Source organism: Anser cygnoides, chromosome 3, assembly GCF_040182565.1.
Source record: "Anser cygnoides isolate HZ-2024a breed goose chromosome 3, Taihu_goose_T2T_genome, whole genome shotgun sequence".
NCBI lineage: Eukaryota > Metazoa > Chordata > Aves > Anseriformes > Anatidae > Anser > Anser cygnoides.
Window position 1 is genome coordinate 41,876,362 of NC_089875.1, and position 19,451 is coordinate 41,895,812.

A 19,451-nucleotide genomic window follows, 5' to 3' on the forward strand; every position below is an offset into this window, starting at 1 on the left:
AAGCAGTCTTTGAAGAGGAAAACAGGTTAAAAACAAAGCTGCAGGAAGTTAAGAACAGCCATGCTTCACGTATCATGCAGCATCCAGATGTGGATATTAAAGGGAGACAAGATGAGAGGAACTTTTTATTAGTAGGAAGAGATTTACTTCTCTCTGAGGATCTCCTGTCATTAAGCTGTTATTTCTCTTCCCTTCTTTTCACTCTATGCAATGTGAGGATATCTCTTCATGCAATCCATACAATTATTTTTTCTCATACAACCAACTTCTCAAAAGCGTAGAGATATTCACTGTGCCTTTGCAGCAGCTGTGCTCAGTATGACTGGCAGTACTCCGTTTTCTTGTTGGGCATTAAATGCACCAGTAAAACTGGCAACAAGAAAGTGGTACCCTTTCAGTCTTTTGAGCATTTACAATGAGGCTGTTACCCAGTACTGAAAATTGAATCCTTGGGATGTTTTGCAAGTATTGGTAACACAGATAAGCTTATATTTATTTTTTTTTTGTTCTTTTTTTTCCCCTGTTCTGTTGTGCAGGCCATTTAATTATCTGTGCAACAACCCAGAACTGGTAACACTTTTGCAAGGCCTTTCAGAAGGCTATGATATCTCTCCACTTCTGCGTTACTTGTTGCCTCACCTTGTTTGCAGTATCATGAAATATGATGCAGGTAAGTTAGCACATATATTTAAAACTTTCAGTCTTATAGACAGAGAGCTATGCTAAATGTCTTAGCTGTGCCGTTTTCATTTTGTTTCTGCCCCTAAAACTGTGCCAATACACATGAAGATGTGGTTGAGCTTCGGTGTGTGTTGCTTTTTGTTTTTCCAGGTCCTACAGAGAATGCTATTTTAGGCATTGTTATATCTATGTCACTTTGATTTAGATGTTGATTTTCAATGTGCAGCAGTAACTTAATTTTGATATACTAAATTTCTTACTCTTAGAGAAGTATTTTAATATTGCAAAATCCATGATTTGAGTCCCATACATAAATCAATTTTAGGTAGATTACTTGTACTGCATATGTAGTTCAAGTGGTAGAGATCTGTGTTTACCCAGTAAATTAAACGTGCCTGGAAATGTTCCTGGATAATGAGGCTGACTGGTATGCAGCGGTCCATGTCTGTACCAGCAAGTCTGCTTGTGCTGTGGACTGTTTGAACTGCCAAATCATGGTTGGGAAAGCTCTTCAGTTGAAAACGTCAAGCTTGACACCAAGGAGTGCTCTAGCAAGTTGCTGGCATAGGTTGTGGTAGCAGATCTGGAACACCCCCTAGCATACTTGAGTTTATTGATAGCAGTACAGCCTTTAGCACTTCAATGACATTGGTGTGAAGCATTGCTAGCAGCACACTGAGAGTGCGTGGGAGTTATCAGTGGACGTTGTGGTCTTCAACTTGTGTGCTTGGTTCACCAGATGATACTGCCTATACCAGCTACTCGTTTTAGTCAGGGTGGGGAGGTTATGTTCAAGCTATTGTTCGTCTGCTATTATTACTCGTTCTCCTTAGAGGAACAAGAAGAACCTGAGGAGAGAGAGGATCATATTTACATTAGCCATCTTGAAGCTATTCTTCAGACTATACCACTGGAAAAGGATTTAGATCACCTATTGGCTTCGTGAGTTAACATAGATCTGTGTTTTTTTCTGCGGTACTACAGTCATTTCTGGTTTAATAACAATGAATTGCTGACAATCCTGACAATGCTGTTACCATTATATGAGCATCCCCTTTAGTGTCATGTTTATTTGGGTTTACAAGTGAACTCCAAACTTAGATATTGAAACTGAAGTGTTCACTAATCCAGAAGAGTCGCGATTTTAGCACTTGTGGAAATACTTATGGGACAGAGTAAAACATAAGGCCAGGAGTAAATCTGCAATAAGTAATGCATATTAATTATAACCTGTTCAGCAGTATGTTTTATAACATTAATGAAAACTGGTTTGACCTAAAAATGGTGGCTTTTTCTTTTATTTGTAATTTTAGCAAATTTCTTGAAGGGTTTATCTCCTATGGTACAGAGATTGAATCTAATCCCACTAAAATGGCTGCAATCAATCAAAAGCTGCTTCCTCTTATCAGACTTCTTGAGAGAAAGTAAGTTGCATTTTTCTATGACATATATACAGCCTGTAGGCTGATGAGGTCAGCTATGATTTTGGTTTATTGGGTGTCACAAGCGCAATAATCTTGCTGAAAAAATACAGTAGAAGTAACTGACTCTCTTAATTTTTGTCTAAATTTTATTTTGCTGATCTAAGTTTACATTTTGTCATCACCATCATACCTGGGCACAGACCTACTGGCTTTGTATGGCTTCTTGCTGTGTGACCTTACCTTTTCTGCTCATTAGTTACCCTAGTGGGCTGCATATCATCTGAGTTAAGACAAAGATTGATTGTCTTTGCAAAGCTTCTTAAAATAGCTGATTCAGAAAAGTGCATTCAGCTTCCTTGCATTTCCTTTTATTTCTCTAGAAAATACTTGCTCTTCTGTAATGCTCTGTGGAAAATGTTGGAGTTTTGTCTGTTGACAGGTATCCTAAAGCCTTAGATGCTGTGCTGGAGGAGCATCTGGAAGGTGCTACAGATCAGGCTGACCAAAATCTTTTTCATCAATTTATTTCTCTGTCACAAAGCTGTGGCAAATACAAGGTAGGTAGAAGCTTAATTCCTGATCCTAGCTCTTACCAGGTTATACTAACAGAAGGTTGATGTTGTGCCAAAGGTCTGCTCTCTGTTCCTTCCCCTCCCTCTACCCCCTCCCCCCCCCCCCCCCACCCCCCAAAAAAAAAAAACAAAACAAAAAAAAAAACCACTTAAGTGAGGTGATGAGTTGATCAAAAATTTGATAAAAGCTATCAGATCTTTTAAGTTCATGTTTATTATGATCAGTCATGGGTGTGAGTTTTTGTCATCATTAAAATTTACACGTTTCTGCCTGCACCTGATTGCTCTTGTGATAACTTTTTTTCGTTATGAACATGACCAGTGCAAATACTGTACTGTTTGATAACAGCATGGTGCTGCCCAGCAAGGTCTGATCTTACTTAAAGATTTTGTCGGTGTCATGCAAGTACGTTTGGGGTAAGCTGACAAACAATGTTATCAGAGTTAAGAGAAGGTGGCTCGATCCATTTGTTGTGTTGGTTTTATGAATGCTTACAGTCAGTAAGGTGGAAGAACATAGTGTTCAAAGTTCTTCTGTGCAGTTTCTGAAGAGTAAGTCAAACTGAGAGAAACAGAATAACCACTAGAGCACCATGTTAGTTTAAGGATTTTTTGAGTTATTTTTAATCATTAAGAGATGGTTAGTATTGTGAGTGCTGTTTGCAATGATTCCAAGACTGAAATCGCTTAGGAAAAGGTGGTAACCTATATAATGAAGAACTTTGTGAATTTTTGTACTGATTTCCTGAAGGCATGGATTCTGTGACTGAATAGCAAGTGGGTTAAGAGAGAAACAGAAAAAAGGCATGCAGAATGAAGCCATGTGACTCTCTTCTAGCCCTTAAGGTTCAAAAGATAAGTGCAGGCAATTGTACTGGCAGGGATACCTTTTTAACAGTTTCTATCTGTGGTCTGTCCCATTGACATTGTCACTAGAGCTTTCTCAGAATCCTTAGATAAGTGTAATGTTTCTCTAGGACAGAAAGGTATCTGTGGTTTACTGTACTTTTCAAGTTGCGTTCCAAAAACTGTCTGCCAAAATGAGGAAGACCAAATTTGGAACTGTTATACAACATCTTTGTCCTGCTGTTGACACTTTTTTGGTCAAGGTTTCTCATCTGAAAAAATAATGAAAGAAACTCTTCCGGTACCCTGACATACTCCTAAAGTATTTTTAACATGTGGTGAGTGACTCTGAAATCTGTATTTCAGTTTCTGGAAGACTCTGATACCTCCCTTCTGCTTAGTTTGAATCATCCTCAGCCAGCTGTGCGAGTCCTGGCTCTTCAGCATTTGAAAGATGTTATCGAAACATCAAAGGTTTGTGTCCTGAATCTCTCACTTAGAGAATGTGCTTAGCATATAAAATCTTCTAAAAGCTGTTTGACGGAAATATCAGTTGAAGATAAGTGATACGTTAAATTATTCAGAAATGTCATTCTGACAGTTTTTCATGGTGATTTCAGGAGGCTCCTGTCAGCCTGGAGTCTGGATGTAGTTCTTTTTTATTAAGCTGCTTGTAGACTAAAATCAAATCTAAGTTAATGGTTATTTTTATTTCTCTTTTATTGTTGAAAGTTAGTCAGACTGTTATTTGTGGTTCAATTTCAATGATGTTACCACTTGTACTAGGATTCAAATATTTCATTATAGCCTATAAATTGTGCTACCAACCTTATTTATTTTTTTTGTTCCGTTTGTTTTTTCCCTTATTTTCTTCAGGAAGGCTTTGATGAGTCTTTCATAGAAGAAGCAATTTTTGAGCGCCTCAAAGATGACAACAGAGATGTTGTAATGTCTGCTTTCAGTGCTTTGGAGGTAGGTGTGTTTCTTTCAATAAGTCAGGTGAGGTTTTAGCTGGTTCTGAGTGTGTGTCTGGAATGTATTCTTTATAATTGCTTTTCTACTTATCTCTTTGATATATAGCTTTTGTCCTTTATTGTTTGTCTTGTACTCCTCTCTTTGTTGTATGGCTTTTGTCCTTTAACAGGATGAAGCAGCACAAACTAGTAGGCTATTGTTGTTTACCTGTTACAGGTACCCCTCTCCTGCAACTTTCTGTTTCCTCATCTTTCCCAAAGTGTCTGTAGTTAGCCAGATTTTATTTATATTTTGTTGTGTAGATACTAAAGCATATTTTAAGCTTTGATTATAAAGTGTGCCTTCTGCTTATCCTGTGTATATCTCTGTAAAAATGATAGCCGTGTCATCTGCCTTTTGTATGGAAAATGGTGCAATGACAAGTCATTACGCTAGTGAGAAGTGCTCAGCTGAGTTTTTCCATATGGGAGTCATTTGATCAGTTGATAGTAGCCAAGTTCTAAACGCCAGCTCGGGTTTATTGGATGGGACTCTGGTATGCATTGTACTGATTGTTTCCAACTAGGGTAACAGTCTGTCTTCATTGCTTCTGCTAGTAGTAGTGGAGAATATTATTAGCAGTAATATAATTGGTCTTGTGTGTTCATTCATTCTCAATCACTAAAAGATAGGAATAGAAGCATTTGAGTGATTATCTTTAAACTTCAGTGTCTTTTGTTGATGTGCCTTTTATTTTTGTAATACAGATGTTGCATAAAGTGAAAGCAATTCTTACTCAATTACCAAGTGTTTTGCTTTTTGTGTGTTTATCAGTTTTACGAAATATTTCTGCATTCGTTAAAGTCTTTGTACTTTAGATTTCAAGAGAACATACTGGGCAGTCTTATAACATCTGTTTATCCCCAGGATATTTTTATCATGTGATCATCAACAAAATGATGACTTTTTAGTTATTATTAAGAGTTCAATTAGTGTTGTTTGATCCATGATTCAGCTTGATGTAATAGATGCATTTTCCATTGTGAAGAGTAAATTATTTTTTAGCTTATTATACTTACATTTCTCTCTCTTAATTACTTTCCAGATTTTCAGGAAACAAGTCAATCCAGAAGTAGTGGTATCAAGTCTTTTGAATATCTTCCAGAGAGCTGATCTCTCAAAGGATGGAAAGTGGTATGTTTCTGTCTTTTTTTTCAGGCTACTTTGTCTCTGCATAAATGAAATTAAAAAGTAACTCTAAACAATACTTTAAAAACTATTTTTTCACTTTGAATACTTCTTCCTACGCTGTATATATATGCTGAATTATAAGAGAAATTTTCATTATTTGTGTACCATTTCCAGTGAGTTCCCTATTTGTTCTCACTGCTACTTGAATTCTGGAGGGGAAAAAAAAAAAAAAACATGGAAAATGGAGAAGAAACCAAAGACATGTAGCAGACATGCTAGAGCAATGGTTTATGAAGATCACTTTTTTTCTTTTTTAGGTACAAGGTTCTGGAGCGAGCAGTAGAAATTTTAGTCAAAGAGGAGATTTTGAAAGAGAAAAAGGAACTACTGGATGAAGCGGTAACGCAGTTGTTGCCGTTTATGGTAATCACTAACGCAAATTCAAAATCTTCAGAATGGAAAATGGCCATTTGTCTGTCAGAATCTGATCTCTGCTCCTTACACCCTTTACTGAAAGGCTGGCCAGAAGGTAGTGTATTAATTGTACCTAATTTGATGAAAGAAAAATTATGACAATGTAGCACTTCATGCTTACTGAACCTTAACAGTAATTGAGAGAGACTGGCTGTCATTAATAAGCTATTATACTAAGAGCATGAATAGAATTGTTTAAAAAGCTCTTTGAAAGAATGAAGTTGTATAGTATTTTCCTGACTGTTTATAAATATTACTGAGCTGCCAGTGAGATTTGTATACCTCTGTTCTCTGATTTATTCATTTTTTTCCATTGGAATAGCTCTTCAAGCAGCAATTAAATCTAGCAAGCCTGCAGAACTGATTGGAGCGGTCAACAAGGAAATGATTCTGTTGTTTTCTAAAAATATGACTTCAAGGGACCCTTCCTTATTATTGCAAATGGTATGTGCGCCATGTTTCTCTAACCTTAATTTACAGGTGGTAACTAGTAGAAAAGATGTCAAACTTTATATGTGCTGTTCATAGCATTATTATGTCATTATCAAGCTGCTATGGAAATGTATGCATGTTGCATTTAAGAAAAAAACAGTACAAGAGAGATAAAAGACATTTCTGTTTTAACATAGGAAAAGAAGAAGTGAAGCCATTACCTATTTGGAGAACTTATTGCTGTAACCAAATTGCAGGAATTTTAAGTTTCCTGGGTAAAAAAAATAAAGAAATAAATATACCTGTGGATAGTTCATAGACACAGATGTGTGTGTGTTCCCAGGTTCCAAAGGGTACCATTACAGCAGACAGTAATTTGTTACCAATGATAGAAGGTAATAAGGATTTAATTAGACATGCAGATGAAACACTCTGTAAAGTCATAGCGAAGTCCCACTATCTCACAGACTTTTTGTTGTTATTCCTGCCCTTCCATTTCCAAGGTTGATGATCTGATACGTGTTGCTGAAACAGAATCTGACAACGTGAAACAGAAAGTAACTGCTCATATAATTGGTTCCGTGCTTGTTCAGTGCTGCTGTGATTCACAGATGAAGGAAAGTTATTTTTCAGTGGCTATCAGAGTCTTCCGCTTCTTGGATGAAAAAATACGAAATCTCAAAGCTTGTCATCCTGCAGAGGTGAGATATAAACAGTTAGGAGAAGGTGTTTTCTTTGTAATGGAGAAATGTCTTCCATCAGAGGAAGAGGCAGCTTAGTAGCCTTGAGGAGGACTGAAAATATTGCCGTTGTTTCTTTTCAAAGAGAAGCCGCGCAGTTGGCAAGAGTAATTGAAGTTGCCATTAAGAATTTCTCTTATATTTTACCGCTTTGGTGAGTCCATGTTAAAAAAAATAAGAACTCCAGTGCGTTAGCCTAACACCCCACCAAGTGATTCAGTGTGTCAGTGCTTTGAGCTTGGCACCAAGTTTGGGGCATTTTTGCCAGCTACCTTGTGGTATCAGGTGTTATTGTTGAGCTTAGGAATACCATTTTTTTCAGTTGTTGAGTAAAAGGTTTGATGACTTGTTCAATATGGGAAAGAAGGACATACAACTGAGTATAAAAAAGAGCATATATTAATTTCAGCTTCATGCAAGTCTTTGGAACAATATTGAAAGTGTTGCTCCTGGGTTGTTGGGTTTTGGTATATTGCACAGTTCCATAAGCAGTTGTATTGACATTTGTTGGGAGATGACACAGGTATAAGGAGGAGCCATCAGGCAGGAATGATATTCAGAAGAGTATTGCTGCGTCTTTCGGCTTTTTTTTTTTTTCTTCATGCATATTTCCCATATGGGTTTGTTGTCCTTATTGTTGTTTGTTTATTTAAAAATGTTAAGAGTTCATTTCTTTTCTTGTGTAAGAAACCTAGGTGAGCAGGGCCGTATTTATTTGTGTGCACCTCTTCACATGCATCTGTAGCAATACATGGTAATTAGCTTTTCTTACTTCAGATGATTCCATCAAAGGGTTTTTATATATAAAAGTATCTGAAAGATATGGATTATGTTTCCCAAACAGAGCTAGATGAAAGGATGAAACTGAATGTCCACAGAATGCTCTAACTGCTCATCTCTTTGAAGCGATATTTTAGGTGGAGTTTTATTGTACCCTTTTGTTACTTTGCTTATGTATACTCTTAATCATGGTAGTAAGAGCAGGTATAAATTTTTAAACCTCAGATGCAAGTTTAAATGTAAAATCAGAATTGTAATTCACTTCATAATGATACCTGTTTTGAGGTTAGAAATGTAATATTGCTGAACTTTAGTGCTAGATTCTGCCTTCAGTTGGATGAGATTATGACAATGTATGTTTCAATAAATCTTCATTCGCAGGAAACTCCCTCAAATTGGTCTATTGAAACAACACAGGAAAGTTTGGTGCCAATGGACTTGTTAACTGCATATATAGAAAAGCTCGATAGTGACCAGACTGTTGATGCAGAGGAGTCTGCCATGTTTGTGTTTTTATTGAAAAGTTTTATTCATCACCTTAAACCTCCTTCATCCTTTCCAAAAGGTAAGTGTTAAAGTTTCGAATGTCATCTTTTATACAACAATTTGAAGTTAAGGAAAGTGAGGAGTTTTCGTGTGTTTGTTTGCTTGCTTTAGAGGTTTTGGAAAAAAGCAAACCTTGCTTTCCCAGTCTTCTTCCACTGTTGATATTGTGTGGAGATCTGTAAACATGTCTTGTGAACGTGAAATCAGCAAAATGTATTGTCTTACTTTGAATAAAGGTGTTTATTTTCAATTTGTCCCTGAAGTTTTTCATATGTATCCACCATGACTGATTTGTAACTTTTATTTTTTAGAAGGAACTTGGTGGAATCCTGAATCTTTGAATCAAGATAGCCAAAACTATCTGCACCTCCTTTTGGGGCTGTTTGACCTTCTTGTTTGTGGAGCTAGTGAGGGAGGCAATGTTGTTCAGTACAGAGCACTGATGAATCTCTTACTTAAGGTATTATTTTCATACTTACTTTCTTAATTACTGTTCTGAGTTACTATTCATCAAATGTTATGCAGAAATACAAAATTTTAGAGAAAGGTGAGAAAAATTGAGTATTGATCATGCAACACTGCTTGTGGCATGCTAGTGCTATGAGGAAACATGAGTCTAAGCTTCAACTGGTTAGTTGACCTTAACTGAACATGGTAGGAAACTCAAGTAAAAATCAATAAATGTACCAGTTGAGGCAAAGGTGAATATGCAATGCTGATTTGCAGGACAAAGGTTCAAGAGCTAGAGCTTCTGGTACTACGTAAGAGCAGAGCAAACAGTTTCTCTGAAATTTGTTAGCTTTTAAAATAAAAAAAATAAAGAACTGGTAGAACACAGTGCATGTTTAGAAGAGAGATGAATGAAAAGATGGTAGGAGAGACTACAGAAAGTTTGTGGGATGGGGTTAGTCATGTCTTTAGTATTTAGTGAAGGCAATAGCTGCAGTAATAATTTGCTTCTTTCACTTTTGAAGTACTGCTGATCTCTGATTTTGAGGATGTTTAGTTTGAAAACGATAAGAAAATTATTTTTGCTTGCTCCAGAATAGCTAATATAACTAGAAGCTAGATCTTGGTGGAATCCTAGAAAAGACAATAGGCTAGAGTGTATTAGAAGCTTTATCATTTGTTCCTGCAAGCTATATACAGTCTTCAGGATGCTGAGTGGGCACTCCTGTTTGATGAATAGAGATCTCTTAGGATTCCAAAGAGCATTTTGCAGACAGAAAAAGTGGTAGCTATTGCCAGACCATATAGTAAACAAGTGATTGTTAATTGATTTGGAAGACTATTAGGAGACAATGTAACTGCTTCAAAATCAGAAATTCTCCTCATTAAGCTTTAGACAGGAGCAAAGCTGAGATAATTGGATGTAGATTTGTGAAAAACTAAAATGAATCTTGTGGAGCAGCTACCTGTTGAAGAGGTGGGGGGATGGAGACAGGAGTGGGAGATGCTCTGACCTGTATCTGAGATGGCCTGTGATATGTGTATGATTCAGGGTTTGTTTATTTTGGTTCATGCTCTATTATTGTAATGTCTGTACATCAAATCCAGGACAAATTCTAAAAGTAACATTTAGTGTGAATATTCAACACAGAAAGCTGTGCCACACAGAGAAGTTAAATGCCCAGTCCTAAGACAGTAGCTGATAGAATTCTGAAAAATCTTTCAGTTTATACAACTGATGAAAAAGCCAGGCATTACTTCCTTAGAACACTTCTAATTACTGCCACTCAAAAGAGAAGATGAAAGTTATTAATTTTGCTCTATTTTGCATATAACCATTTTCATGCTCAGTTAACACATTATAAAAACGTTCATATGGATGTGGATTTGGTCTGCAATGATAAGGAAACGTATACTTTATTTATGTACCTATAGACTACATGTTGTCTGTTAAACTAAATAAGCAGTTTGTCAAGAAAGACATGGACTTTTTTTACATCTGCAAGTATTGTCATCAGAATCATCTTGGGAATGTTTTCTTCCCAAAAGAACACTGTTTCTGACTCTTTAGTTTTCTCCTGTGTGCTCCTTTGGTTTGGGTGGTTTATCTGATGTATTAGTTTGCCAAATCAAGGCTGTCCTGACCAACTGTTTTTTTTTTTTTTCTCTTTTATTTACATGTAAGGTACATGTAAAAGATTCAGAAGTTCTCTTCAAATTCCTTTCGATTTTATGGACTTACAGCTTTAACCTTTCAAATCATCTGAATTATGAAGTCAATGCAATGCTGCAGACTCGAGCTTTATATATTGGCTATGCAGTGCTTGTATCTCAGACATACCAAAAGAAGAAACAGCTACTATCACCATCGTCTCCCGGTAAAATACAATCTCTCCATCTCTCAACTTGAGGCTTAATGACAGTGTATTTTAATTTCATGTCATTTTCCTATATTTCATACCGTGGAGGGGTATCTCTAATCATTTATGTTCAGCTGCACTATGCTGAGATAGCTGTCTTTCTTGCTGAGTCACTGCTGCAGTTGGTAGCCCAATTTTGAAAGTAGTTGAAACAGCTTTTATTGTTGTTGTTTTCTTTTTTAATCTTAAAGGCCTTAAAAAACAAGGTCCTACGCTGAATAAGTCAGTTATAGCACCTTACTTTCTGTGCAGTATAAGCATGGGAAGGACCATGGCGAAGAAATTCAGAACCATCAATCTGTGAGGTTTATGTTGTCTTTGTGTAGACTAGATGTTTATAGTGAAAAGAGATTACTTTTAAATTCTAAATTAATGTTGATGCCTCCTCAGAGACAGATACAGTAAAATTCTGACCATGGAATTCTGTTGTCTTTTTCTGCTTTCCTTCATTCTTTTTACAGTGGTGATATCTCTGCTCATCAATTTGGGTAGTCCTGTGAGCGAAGTTCGAAGGGCTGCTCTCAATTGCTTCCGTTCCTTAAGCGGGGTGAAGGAGTCTTTATTTCACCCTATTTTTCAGCATCTGGGGCAAAAGACAGAGGAGATCATATCTGACCCTACATACATCACACAGGTATTTGTGCTGTTAAATTGTGCTTTGGTACAAGTTTCATCGGCTGCTGTAAGCTGTGATGTAACATAATTGGGTTAGGGAGTACTTAAACAAACTGGACATACTTATGTCCATGGGGCCAAACGGGTTGACCTACAGTGCTGAGGGAGCTTGCTTATGGCACTGCAAGGCCATTCTTAGTCATCGTAAGAAGAAAAAAAAAAAGTCACGGCAATTAGATGTTCCTCAAAACTGAAAGCAAGCAAACATCACTCCTGTGGTCAGGAAATGTGAGAACGAAAAGGCAGAGAACTGCAGGATGGTCAGCCTCACATTGATCCCTGGGAAGGTGATGGGGAGCAGTCGGCATTGAATTATGAAGGGGGAAGTTGTGTTTGACCAACCTGATAGCCTTTTATGATAAAGAGAAGAGCTTAGTAGACAAAGGGAAAACAGTGGATGTTTACATTGATTTTAGAAAGGCTTTTGACACTGTCTCAGACAACATTCTCATAGACAAGGGAGGTGCACTGAAAACTGGCTGACCGGCCAGCACAGAGTGTTGCGATCTGTGGCACAATGTCCCCTGGGAGGCTGGTCCCTAGCAGGATTCCCCAGGTGTCAATACTGGGGCCAGTACTGTTCAGTGCCATCATTAACGGTCTGGATGGTGGAAAAGAGTGCACCCACAGCAAATTTGAGATACTAACTCATGGTTTATTTGCAGGTGAACAATTCAGTTTATATCTGGATTGCATTATTACAAAAGCATTGAATAAATGTTTTAAGGCACTTTTACTGCAGGGAAAGAAATTTATTTTCACTTTGTTACTGAACTAGATCATGGCAACCCTATTTGAGGAGCTCCAGACACAACCAAAACAGAAATCCCAGAAGAAAAAATTGTCAGAAGCTTTGGAAAGCATACTCGATTGTGTACAAAACCCTATTTGCCCATCATACGTCGCAAGAAGCTTAATGAAAATTCTTCACAAAGTCCATGGTGAGGTGAGTCCAGCCTTTATATTTTCAGACTTGTTCTGTCAGTATTGCATTTAACTGAAAAGCAGAAATCACGTCATTTAATAGTAATGCTGTTAAGCAACTTCATAATTTATAGATTGTTAGGCATTAAGTTGACACCTTCAATAGTACGCAGTTACGCTGCAAAATATGATTTAATGAAACACAAAATATTGTCATACTCTATCCAGGAATGTGTGGGATGCAGATTATTGTGCTGGAGTTGTTAAGGAAACTCTCTTGAAGTTACTGAAAAGTTTCAGAAGAAAGTTCTAGCAGAAGAAATTGATTATCTTGGCTAGGTGTCTGTGAATAGAGTTTTCTGTACGGAATTGTAACATAATAGAAAGTACTATTCATTTAATTAGTTTTATGTGTACATATTAACCTCATTTTATCCTAGTTTATTCAGAATTCCTATTCTCTAAGTGTTGGAAAATACGTGAGTTTACTGTTCAAAAAATGAATGAAGTTATGAGTTTTTGTGTTCTGTTCAGTTGTATGTTTCTTGAAGGGATTGTACATTGCATAGAAGATGAGTGTTCTTGCCCCACACTCAGGTTTTGTAGGAGACAGTAGTCATAAATTGTTTAAAAAAAAAAAAAAAGCCTTCTGTACTTTAAAAACATGAAATACTACCTACCCATCAAAGGAGAAGTAGAGCTGATAAGGAGGTACTTGTGGTAACGTGACAATAAATATTGTATTTTTCCTCTTTAATAGCTGTTGCGTAAAGTACAGTAGGAAATGTGGTACTAGAGAGGGAACAGATGATGCATTAAAATGAAGCTGCACTATTGGAAGCTTGTTAAAACAAGAATGAATAAAAAGCAAACTGTTCTTACAATTTTTCTCTGTTTGCAGATGATTCTTTCTCACCTCTTGCCTGCACTAGACCGGTTGCTTGAGAAGGTCTCGAAGGAACCTGAGACAATGTTAAAAGATGAAGCAGTTTTCCTGCATCTCATACTTGGGAAGTTTAATGAACATTCAGCAACCCTCTTGTGCAAGAATCAGCAGAGTCTGGATTTATTTATCAAAAGTCTACATGCTGCCAAGAAAATCTATGAAGAAATTCCACCTTTCCAAATTACAGCACTTGGGCAGGTATAGCTTTCAGAAAGGTTTTTAATTTGCTTTTGTGCTTACAGCAAATAGCAGTGTTTAGAATTGTATTTGCAAGGAGTCCGTAGTTTTTGCCCTTTCTTTCATTACAAGTTTTCAAGGTCTCCACAAAAGCTTTGAAACAGCTAAACAGGCTGCAAAGCTCTCTTAAACTTCTTAAACTTCCTGGAAGAAATTGCTGCTTGCTTCATATCATTGTATTTGCATGCAGGTGAATACCTGTATGACTGCCTGCAGATACTGCCGTTCCACTGTTGGTTTTTTTTTGGTTTGTGTGTTTGTTTGTTTGTTTTTTGTAAGTTGTTCAGGATCTTTGCTTTTCTTCTGAGGAAAAGATGTTAAGAAAATACAGTCGGTGAGAAATAATCTAATTTGAAGGAGGCTACAAATTCAGGCTAATAGTCCAATACTTTAAAAAAAAAAAAAAAAAAAAGTCTAGCAACAGGAGGTATGCTCTCACAAAGGCATTTAGAAAAATTTTAGGAACCAATATGTCTGATGGATATTTCAGAAGTATGTGCTTTGTATATAGGGATTTTTAGATGTATGCAAATAGCTAGTTAGTATGTACATTTTTATTATGTATGTTCATACACATTAGTATGTTTGTCTGGGTGTATAATACATAATCTAACATACCCAAGTTTCATTTCTTGTGATTTTGTTACCTTCTTACAGTAAACCTCTGTCCTTTCTTTTTCCCCTTTGTAGATTACTAAACCATTCTTTGCAGCTGTGTCAGATGGGATGGTGCAACAGAAGCTATTAAAAGTACTGTTTGACTTACTGCTAAACTGTAAGAACCCACTTTGTGCCCAGACAATTAGCAGTGTGTTTAAAGGGGTAAGTGGCAAACTCCAGAACACAAAATTATGTTTAAATGTTTTGCAGTGGTACCATGCTGCTACATTGATTATTAATGTTCATTGTTTATATCACTTACAGCATGTAAGGAATTAGAAACTATTTGTTATATAGTTGCATTAGTGGCATAAAAAGTTAAATGGCTGCTTTTAGAAGGTGTTTCTGTAGAAGCCATACATCAGTCATTTGTTATTCTTTTAACGAATTCAGTAAAAGTCACTTCTTTCTGCTGCAGTGATTTCATTTTTCGGGGTAAAAACTGCTTTTTTTGTGTGTGTTTTTTTTTTTAACTGTTACTAGAAGACTTTTCCTGAAATACATTCATTGTAGCTGTCATATAGCAATTTATTATTTTACTTGCACTTGAAATCACTTCCTCATTTTATTTGCTGCAAGAACTACATTTAGGACAGGCATTCAGAAATTAAGGTGATAAGACTTAAATAGGTGAATTATATACCCATATGTCCATGAAAGGGATGTGTTTAAAAAAAAAAAAAAAAACAGGAGGAGGGGTCATAGGTGTGTGGTGTGACACATGTTCGTGTGTAATTGAAGTATTGCTTTTTGTTTCAGATTTCAGTGTGTGCGGAGCAGATTGTCACAGAACTGGAGCCACCTGAGAAAACCAGAAGTCTGACCACTGTTCAGCAAACTAGAAGGCAGAAAATGCAGCAACAGAAGTAAAATAACTAGAAATAGAAAAATGTTTTCCATACAGTTTGAAAACACCTTTCATTTAGTACATTTCATAATTGGTATTTGAAAGCATGACTATCTTTTTCATTTTCCCTGTGTGATAAAATAACTGTGAGCTATTTTCAGCAGCAGAAAACTAACCCATTTTGCTGTTTTAGAATAGATTAGTCCTAATTTAAAAAAAAAAAAATCCTCTTATAAAACTTCTGATGTTGGCATTTGCTTTTGGTTTTGTAGGTATTAAACTTTATTGGTAAAAACGTTGTATGGACAGATTACTGTACACATGGCTAACCTAACGATGTGCTTCAAAGTGTTACTGTTAGTCAGCTGAAAGACAGTATTTTCTTTTAGTTAAAATAGAAATACAAGTGATTTTTCAAGTCTTCACCTTGTTTCTTCTCCCCATTCTCATAAGGAAGAAGCTGTTTTGTACACTTTTTTTTTTTTTAATCATCAGCTGTTGGACACTGTTGAAACAGGATTTTGGGTTGGTTTTCTTGGCATGACCTAGAATAACTGTTCTTATGTTCTTGCTTTAGTTCACTGGACCTTTTTTAATGATCTTGACTCATTGATCCATCAGAGTTTATGTACATGTGTACATAGACACATGCCCATTGCCCTCATACTCAGTGGTTAGACAAATAGTAGTTCAGAAGGTGCAAGTTTCCTGTATGACAAGCAGATCGGAATTTGGACAATTATTTAATAATAGTTGTTCATTTGTCTTTTTCCTCACAGAAGTCTGCTTCATCACGTAGACTTTCTGTATACACAGAAGGTGTGCTATACTTGCTTATTTTTTCAAGTTCAGCCTGTTTTTAATTTAGTTGTTTAAAATGTTTTGCTGCTTCAGTCAAAAGTCCACATATTGCCACCTCTCCCAGGAGAAGCAGTAAAGGATATTATTTGAAAGAAATACTTTTTTTTTTCTTTTTTACTTATGTATCTGTTCCCTGAAACACTGTAATATTTATTGTAGTATTTTATTTGCAATTGTATATCCTGATCGCTTGTCTTACGTTTTTAGAAAGCCGCAAGAGGCAGAATTGGCACCAGAAACGAGCCACTTCAGCTGGCAGAGGGTTATGCTTATTCTGGAATTACTGCAGCATAAGAAGAAACTTAAACGTCCACAGGCACTTGTGCCTGCACTTTTTAACCTGCTGAGCCGGTAATTATGCCTCTATAAAACATGAGTCTATGAGCATGCTCTTCTGCAACAGACATTGTAAAGCATTAAAATGTGGGCTGCTTTCTCTCTGCTTTATTGCCAGGTTCAGTAGCTTGTATTTTTTTACTTAAACTGCTTTTAGGTAAATCAGATAAAGGGAATGGGAGATTTTTAAGAGTTGTTTGCCTTATAAAACAATGTGATGAGCTTTTTAAGATGGTTATCTGATATCTAGCTTTTTATGTGAAGACTTTGTTTCTCAGGTTCTTGGGAGTGTTAAGAAGGATGACACCTGTGCTAAAACTGGCACAAATTACAGGACTTAACTTTTGCAGAACTATTATAAAATATTTTAAACTTTAAAATTCCTCCCAAAACATTGTGGAACTGCTTTCAACCAGTGGAACCTAAGAAAAGTATTGCTCTTCATGCCAGCCCTATATCCAGGCAGTTACTAAAGATTGTTTTGTGTGTTTTTTGTTGTTTTTTTTTTTTTCTTATGCCTTTGTGTAGACTGGCAATCATATGTCAGGGAATCATCTGATACTCCTTACAGCACTTTGATAAATGCCTTTTTTAGGCAAGCTGCTGTGTTTGAAACTAACAAAGAAGAGAGACTTATAAAGGAAAGTACTTACCTTCTTTTTCCAATCTCTAAATTTCTTCCTGAATGTATAGGTGTCTGGAACCTCAGGCATCAGAAGAAGAAAATATGGAATATACAAAGCAATTGATCCTCAGCTGCCTGCTAAACATCTGTCAGAAATTGTCTTCAGATGGTAGCAAAGTACCAGCAGGTAAAAATTGCAGACTTATTTCTTGATACTCTCACCAGTACATCATTAAAGCAACAATCTCTAGCTTTTTTCTTTTTTGAGCCTACGTTGTGTTGTAGAGAGATAGGATCCCCCGTAGTGTATACAAGCTCGTCCTACTAATTGTGGGATTTTGTTGTTGTTTGGTTTTTTTGTTAGATCCTTTAGGTATGGTCTGCAAATTGAAGCCATTGTTTGAGTGTACTCAAGTTTATTCCTACATAGTTTACTATTAGGGTGTATATTAATTTTTTTTTTTGCTTGCAGATGTCCTTGATAAAGAAAAATTCAATGTGGAACTGATAGTTCAGTGCATCAGGGTATCTAAAATGCCCCAGACACATCATCATGCACTGCTTCTCCTTGGTGCTGTTGCTGGCATGTTTCCTGTAAGTAGTGCCTGAAGATGCAGAGCTTTTCTATTGGAAGAACTTTTCTAAAAGGAGCAAGAGGCAAAATTTACAAGTTCTCTACTGTTTTAGGGTCTTCTACTTCGTTTTAAAACAAACCTCTGTATTGATAGTTTGGTCATGCATCATTTATGATTTGCAATGAAGAGGGTTAGAAGTGGCAAGAGCTTTCTAACAGCAGCTCTGCCTCACCTCTACATTCTCAAAGTTCTGGTACATTGTTTCTTCTTTCTCCTGCTTTTTTATGGAGGAGAGAGCATCCAACCCAATAATATGTGTATTCTTACAAGTTTGTATCTTGTACAATGAGAAATGTAGTTGATGATACAACCAGGTTTGGTCTGATTTTAATTGACCACAAGCAGGTCTTCTCTTCTATGGATTGAAATTTGACAGTACTCTTTGAAGTACAGTTCTTGTGCTCTGGAACTGTAAAAGCAGCAAAATGTACACAAATGTATCAAACTCAGTTTGCATCTTTATCTTTAACTGAGTGCTTTCTCCACACGTTTGGAATGCTACTTCTTACCCCAGAGTCAAGAGATGTTCTTGACAATCAAACTTTTGGAGGATTTGAGTTTGGCTTTTTTTATTTTGGGGATTATTTTTCTTTGTCACCATCTTGCTACTATCACCTACTATAGAGCTAAGCTTTTATTACACATTAATATTGACTGTGACAGGATTTTCAATTTCAGTATAAAGACAAATATTTGGTAAAAGTCTTATCCTTCTCTTTAAATCTATAACGCTGCTTTAGCTCACTAAACCTAAATGACAAACGTAGCCATATCTGGGACAAAATCTAGGAATCTAATTCTTGAGCTAAGTGACACCACTAATTCAGCACTCTCAAAGTAATATTGTGATTACAATCTAGCCAAAAAAGGCCAAAATGTTAATATCAGCACTGCCGCTTTCTATTGTATCGCTGTACATATTTTAGAAATATAAAGGAGGGGGGCTGTGTAAGAGCTGGAAATCTCCCGAAGGCTGATTTTGCTTGTCATACTACTGTAGCACTGGGTTGAAGAGTTCAGAGCATATGATGAAACTCAACTGTCAATTTCCACTCTTCAATTATTTGCTTGGAAGTCAATCTTGTTCTCTAAATAGTATTTAGAACTGTGACAATCACATATTAAGTAGTCTTAAGGGACACTATATGTTTAAAATTAGTTTAGTGGCAATTTTGGGAACATAGCAATGATTCTCATTTTCTTATATAGGAATCTAGTGATGTTTGTGGCAATGAGAGATACCTTAAAGTACACTGTACTGAGCAGCTCAGTTTAAAAAAAAAACAAACTAATCTCATCTGTCTTTTTATTCCAGGATAAAGTTCTCCATAACATTATGCCTATTTTTACATTCATGGGAGCAAACGTCTTGCGTCTGGATGATACTTACACATTTCAAGTAATAAATAAGACAGTGCAGATGGTTATTCCTGCTCTTATACAGGTAAATTTGTCTATACAATGGAAAGGAGTAGGAAAAATGTAAACAGTAAGTTTATTAATTAAGTAGAATAAATAGTTTGGAATATTGGTAATAGAATATGTTTGTATCCAATTCTAGGATTACTTTTAAGTAGCTAGATAATGAATTATATGTAATAAATATGTTAACAAACTACTCATCCAGTCAACTGAGTTCATCAAAACTGCTGCTTTTTTTAATCGTACAAGCAACTGCACTTCATAAAAGGTTTAG

At 36.3% G+C, this 19,451-nt stretch overlaps 1 protein-coding gene across 1 annotated transcript in view; it reads left to right on the forward strand.

Annotated features, from left to right (window-relative positions):
- The window catches only part of HEATR1 (HEAT repeat containing 1), a 38,256-nt gene that overhangs the window by 6,978 nt on the left and 11,827 nt on the right, over positions 1-19,451 (forward strand). Inside the window, exons 8-29 of the mRNA XM_066994000.1 lie at positions 537-670; positions 1,515-1,623; positions 1,995-2,105; positions 2,545-2,662; positions 3,890-3,997; positions 4,400-4,495; positions 5,583-5,671; positions 5,986-6,197; positions 6,465-6,586; positions 7,078-7,275; positions 8,476-8,659; positions 8,952-9,100; positions 10,775-10,967; positions 11,471-11,643; positions 12,463-12,630; positions 13,510-13,752; positions 14,482-14,613; positions 15,211-15,317; positions 16,367-16,510; positions 17,189-17,307; positions 17,593-17,714; positions 19,071-19,199. Coding sequence (XP_066850101.1) covers positions 537-670; positions 1,515-1,623; positions 1,995-2,105; positions 2,545-2,662; positions 3,890-3,997; positions 4,400-4,495; positions 5,583-5,671; positions 5,986-6,197; positions 6,465-6,586; positions 7,078-7,275; positions 8,476-8,659; positions 8,952-9,100; positions 10,775-10,967; positions 11,471-11,643; positions 12,463-12,630; positions 13,510-13,752; positions 14,482-14,613; positions 15,211-15,317; positions 16,367-16,510; positions 17,189-17,307; positions 17,593-17,714; positions 19,071-19,199 — 3,160 coding nt within the window. The remainder of the gene's footprint in view (positions 1-536; positions 671-1,514; positions 1,624-1,994; positions 2,106-2,544; positions 2,663-3,889; positions 3,998-4,399; positions 4,496-5,582; positions 5,672-5,985; positions 6,198-6,464; positions 6,587-7,077; positions 7,276-8,475; positions 8,660-8,951; positions 9,101-10,774; positions 10,968-11,470; positions 11,644-12,462; positions 12,631-13,509; positions 13,753-14,481; positions 14,614-15,210; positions 15,318-16,366; positions 16,511-17,188; positions 17,308-17,592; positions 17,715-19,070; positions 19,200-19,451) is intronic.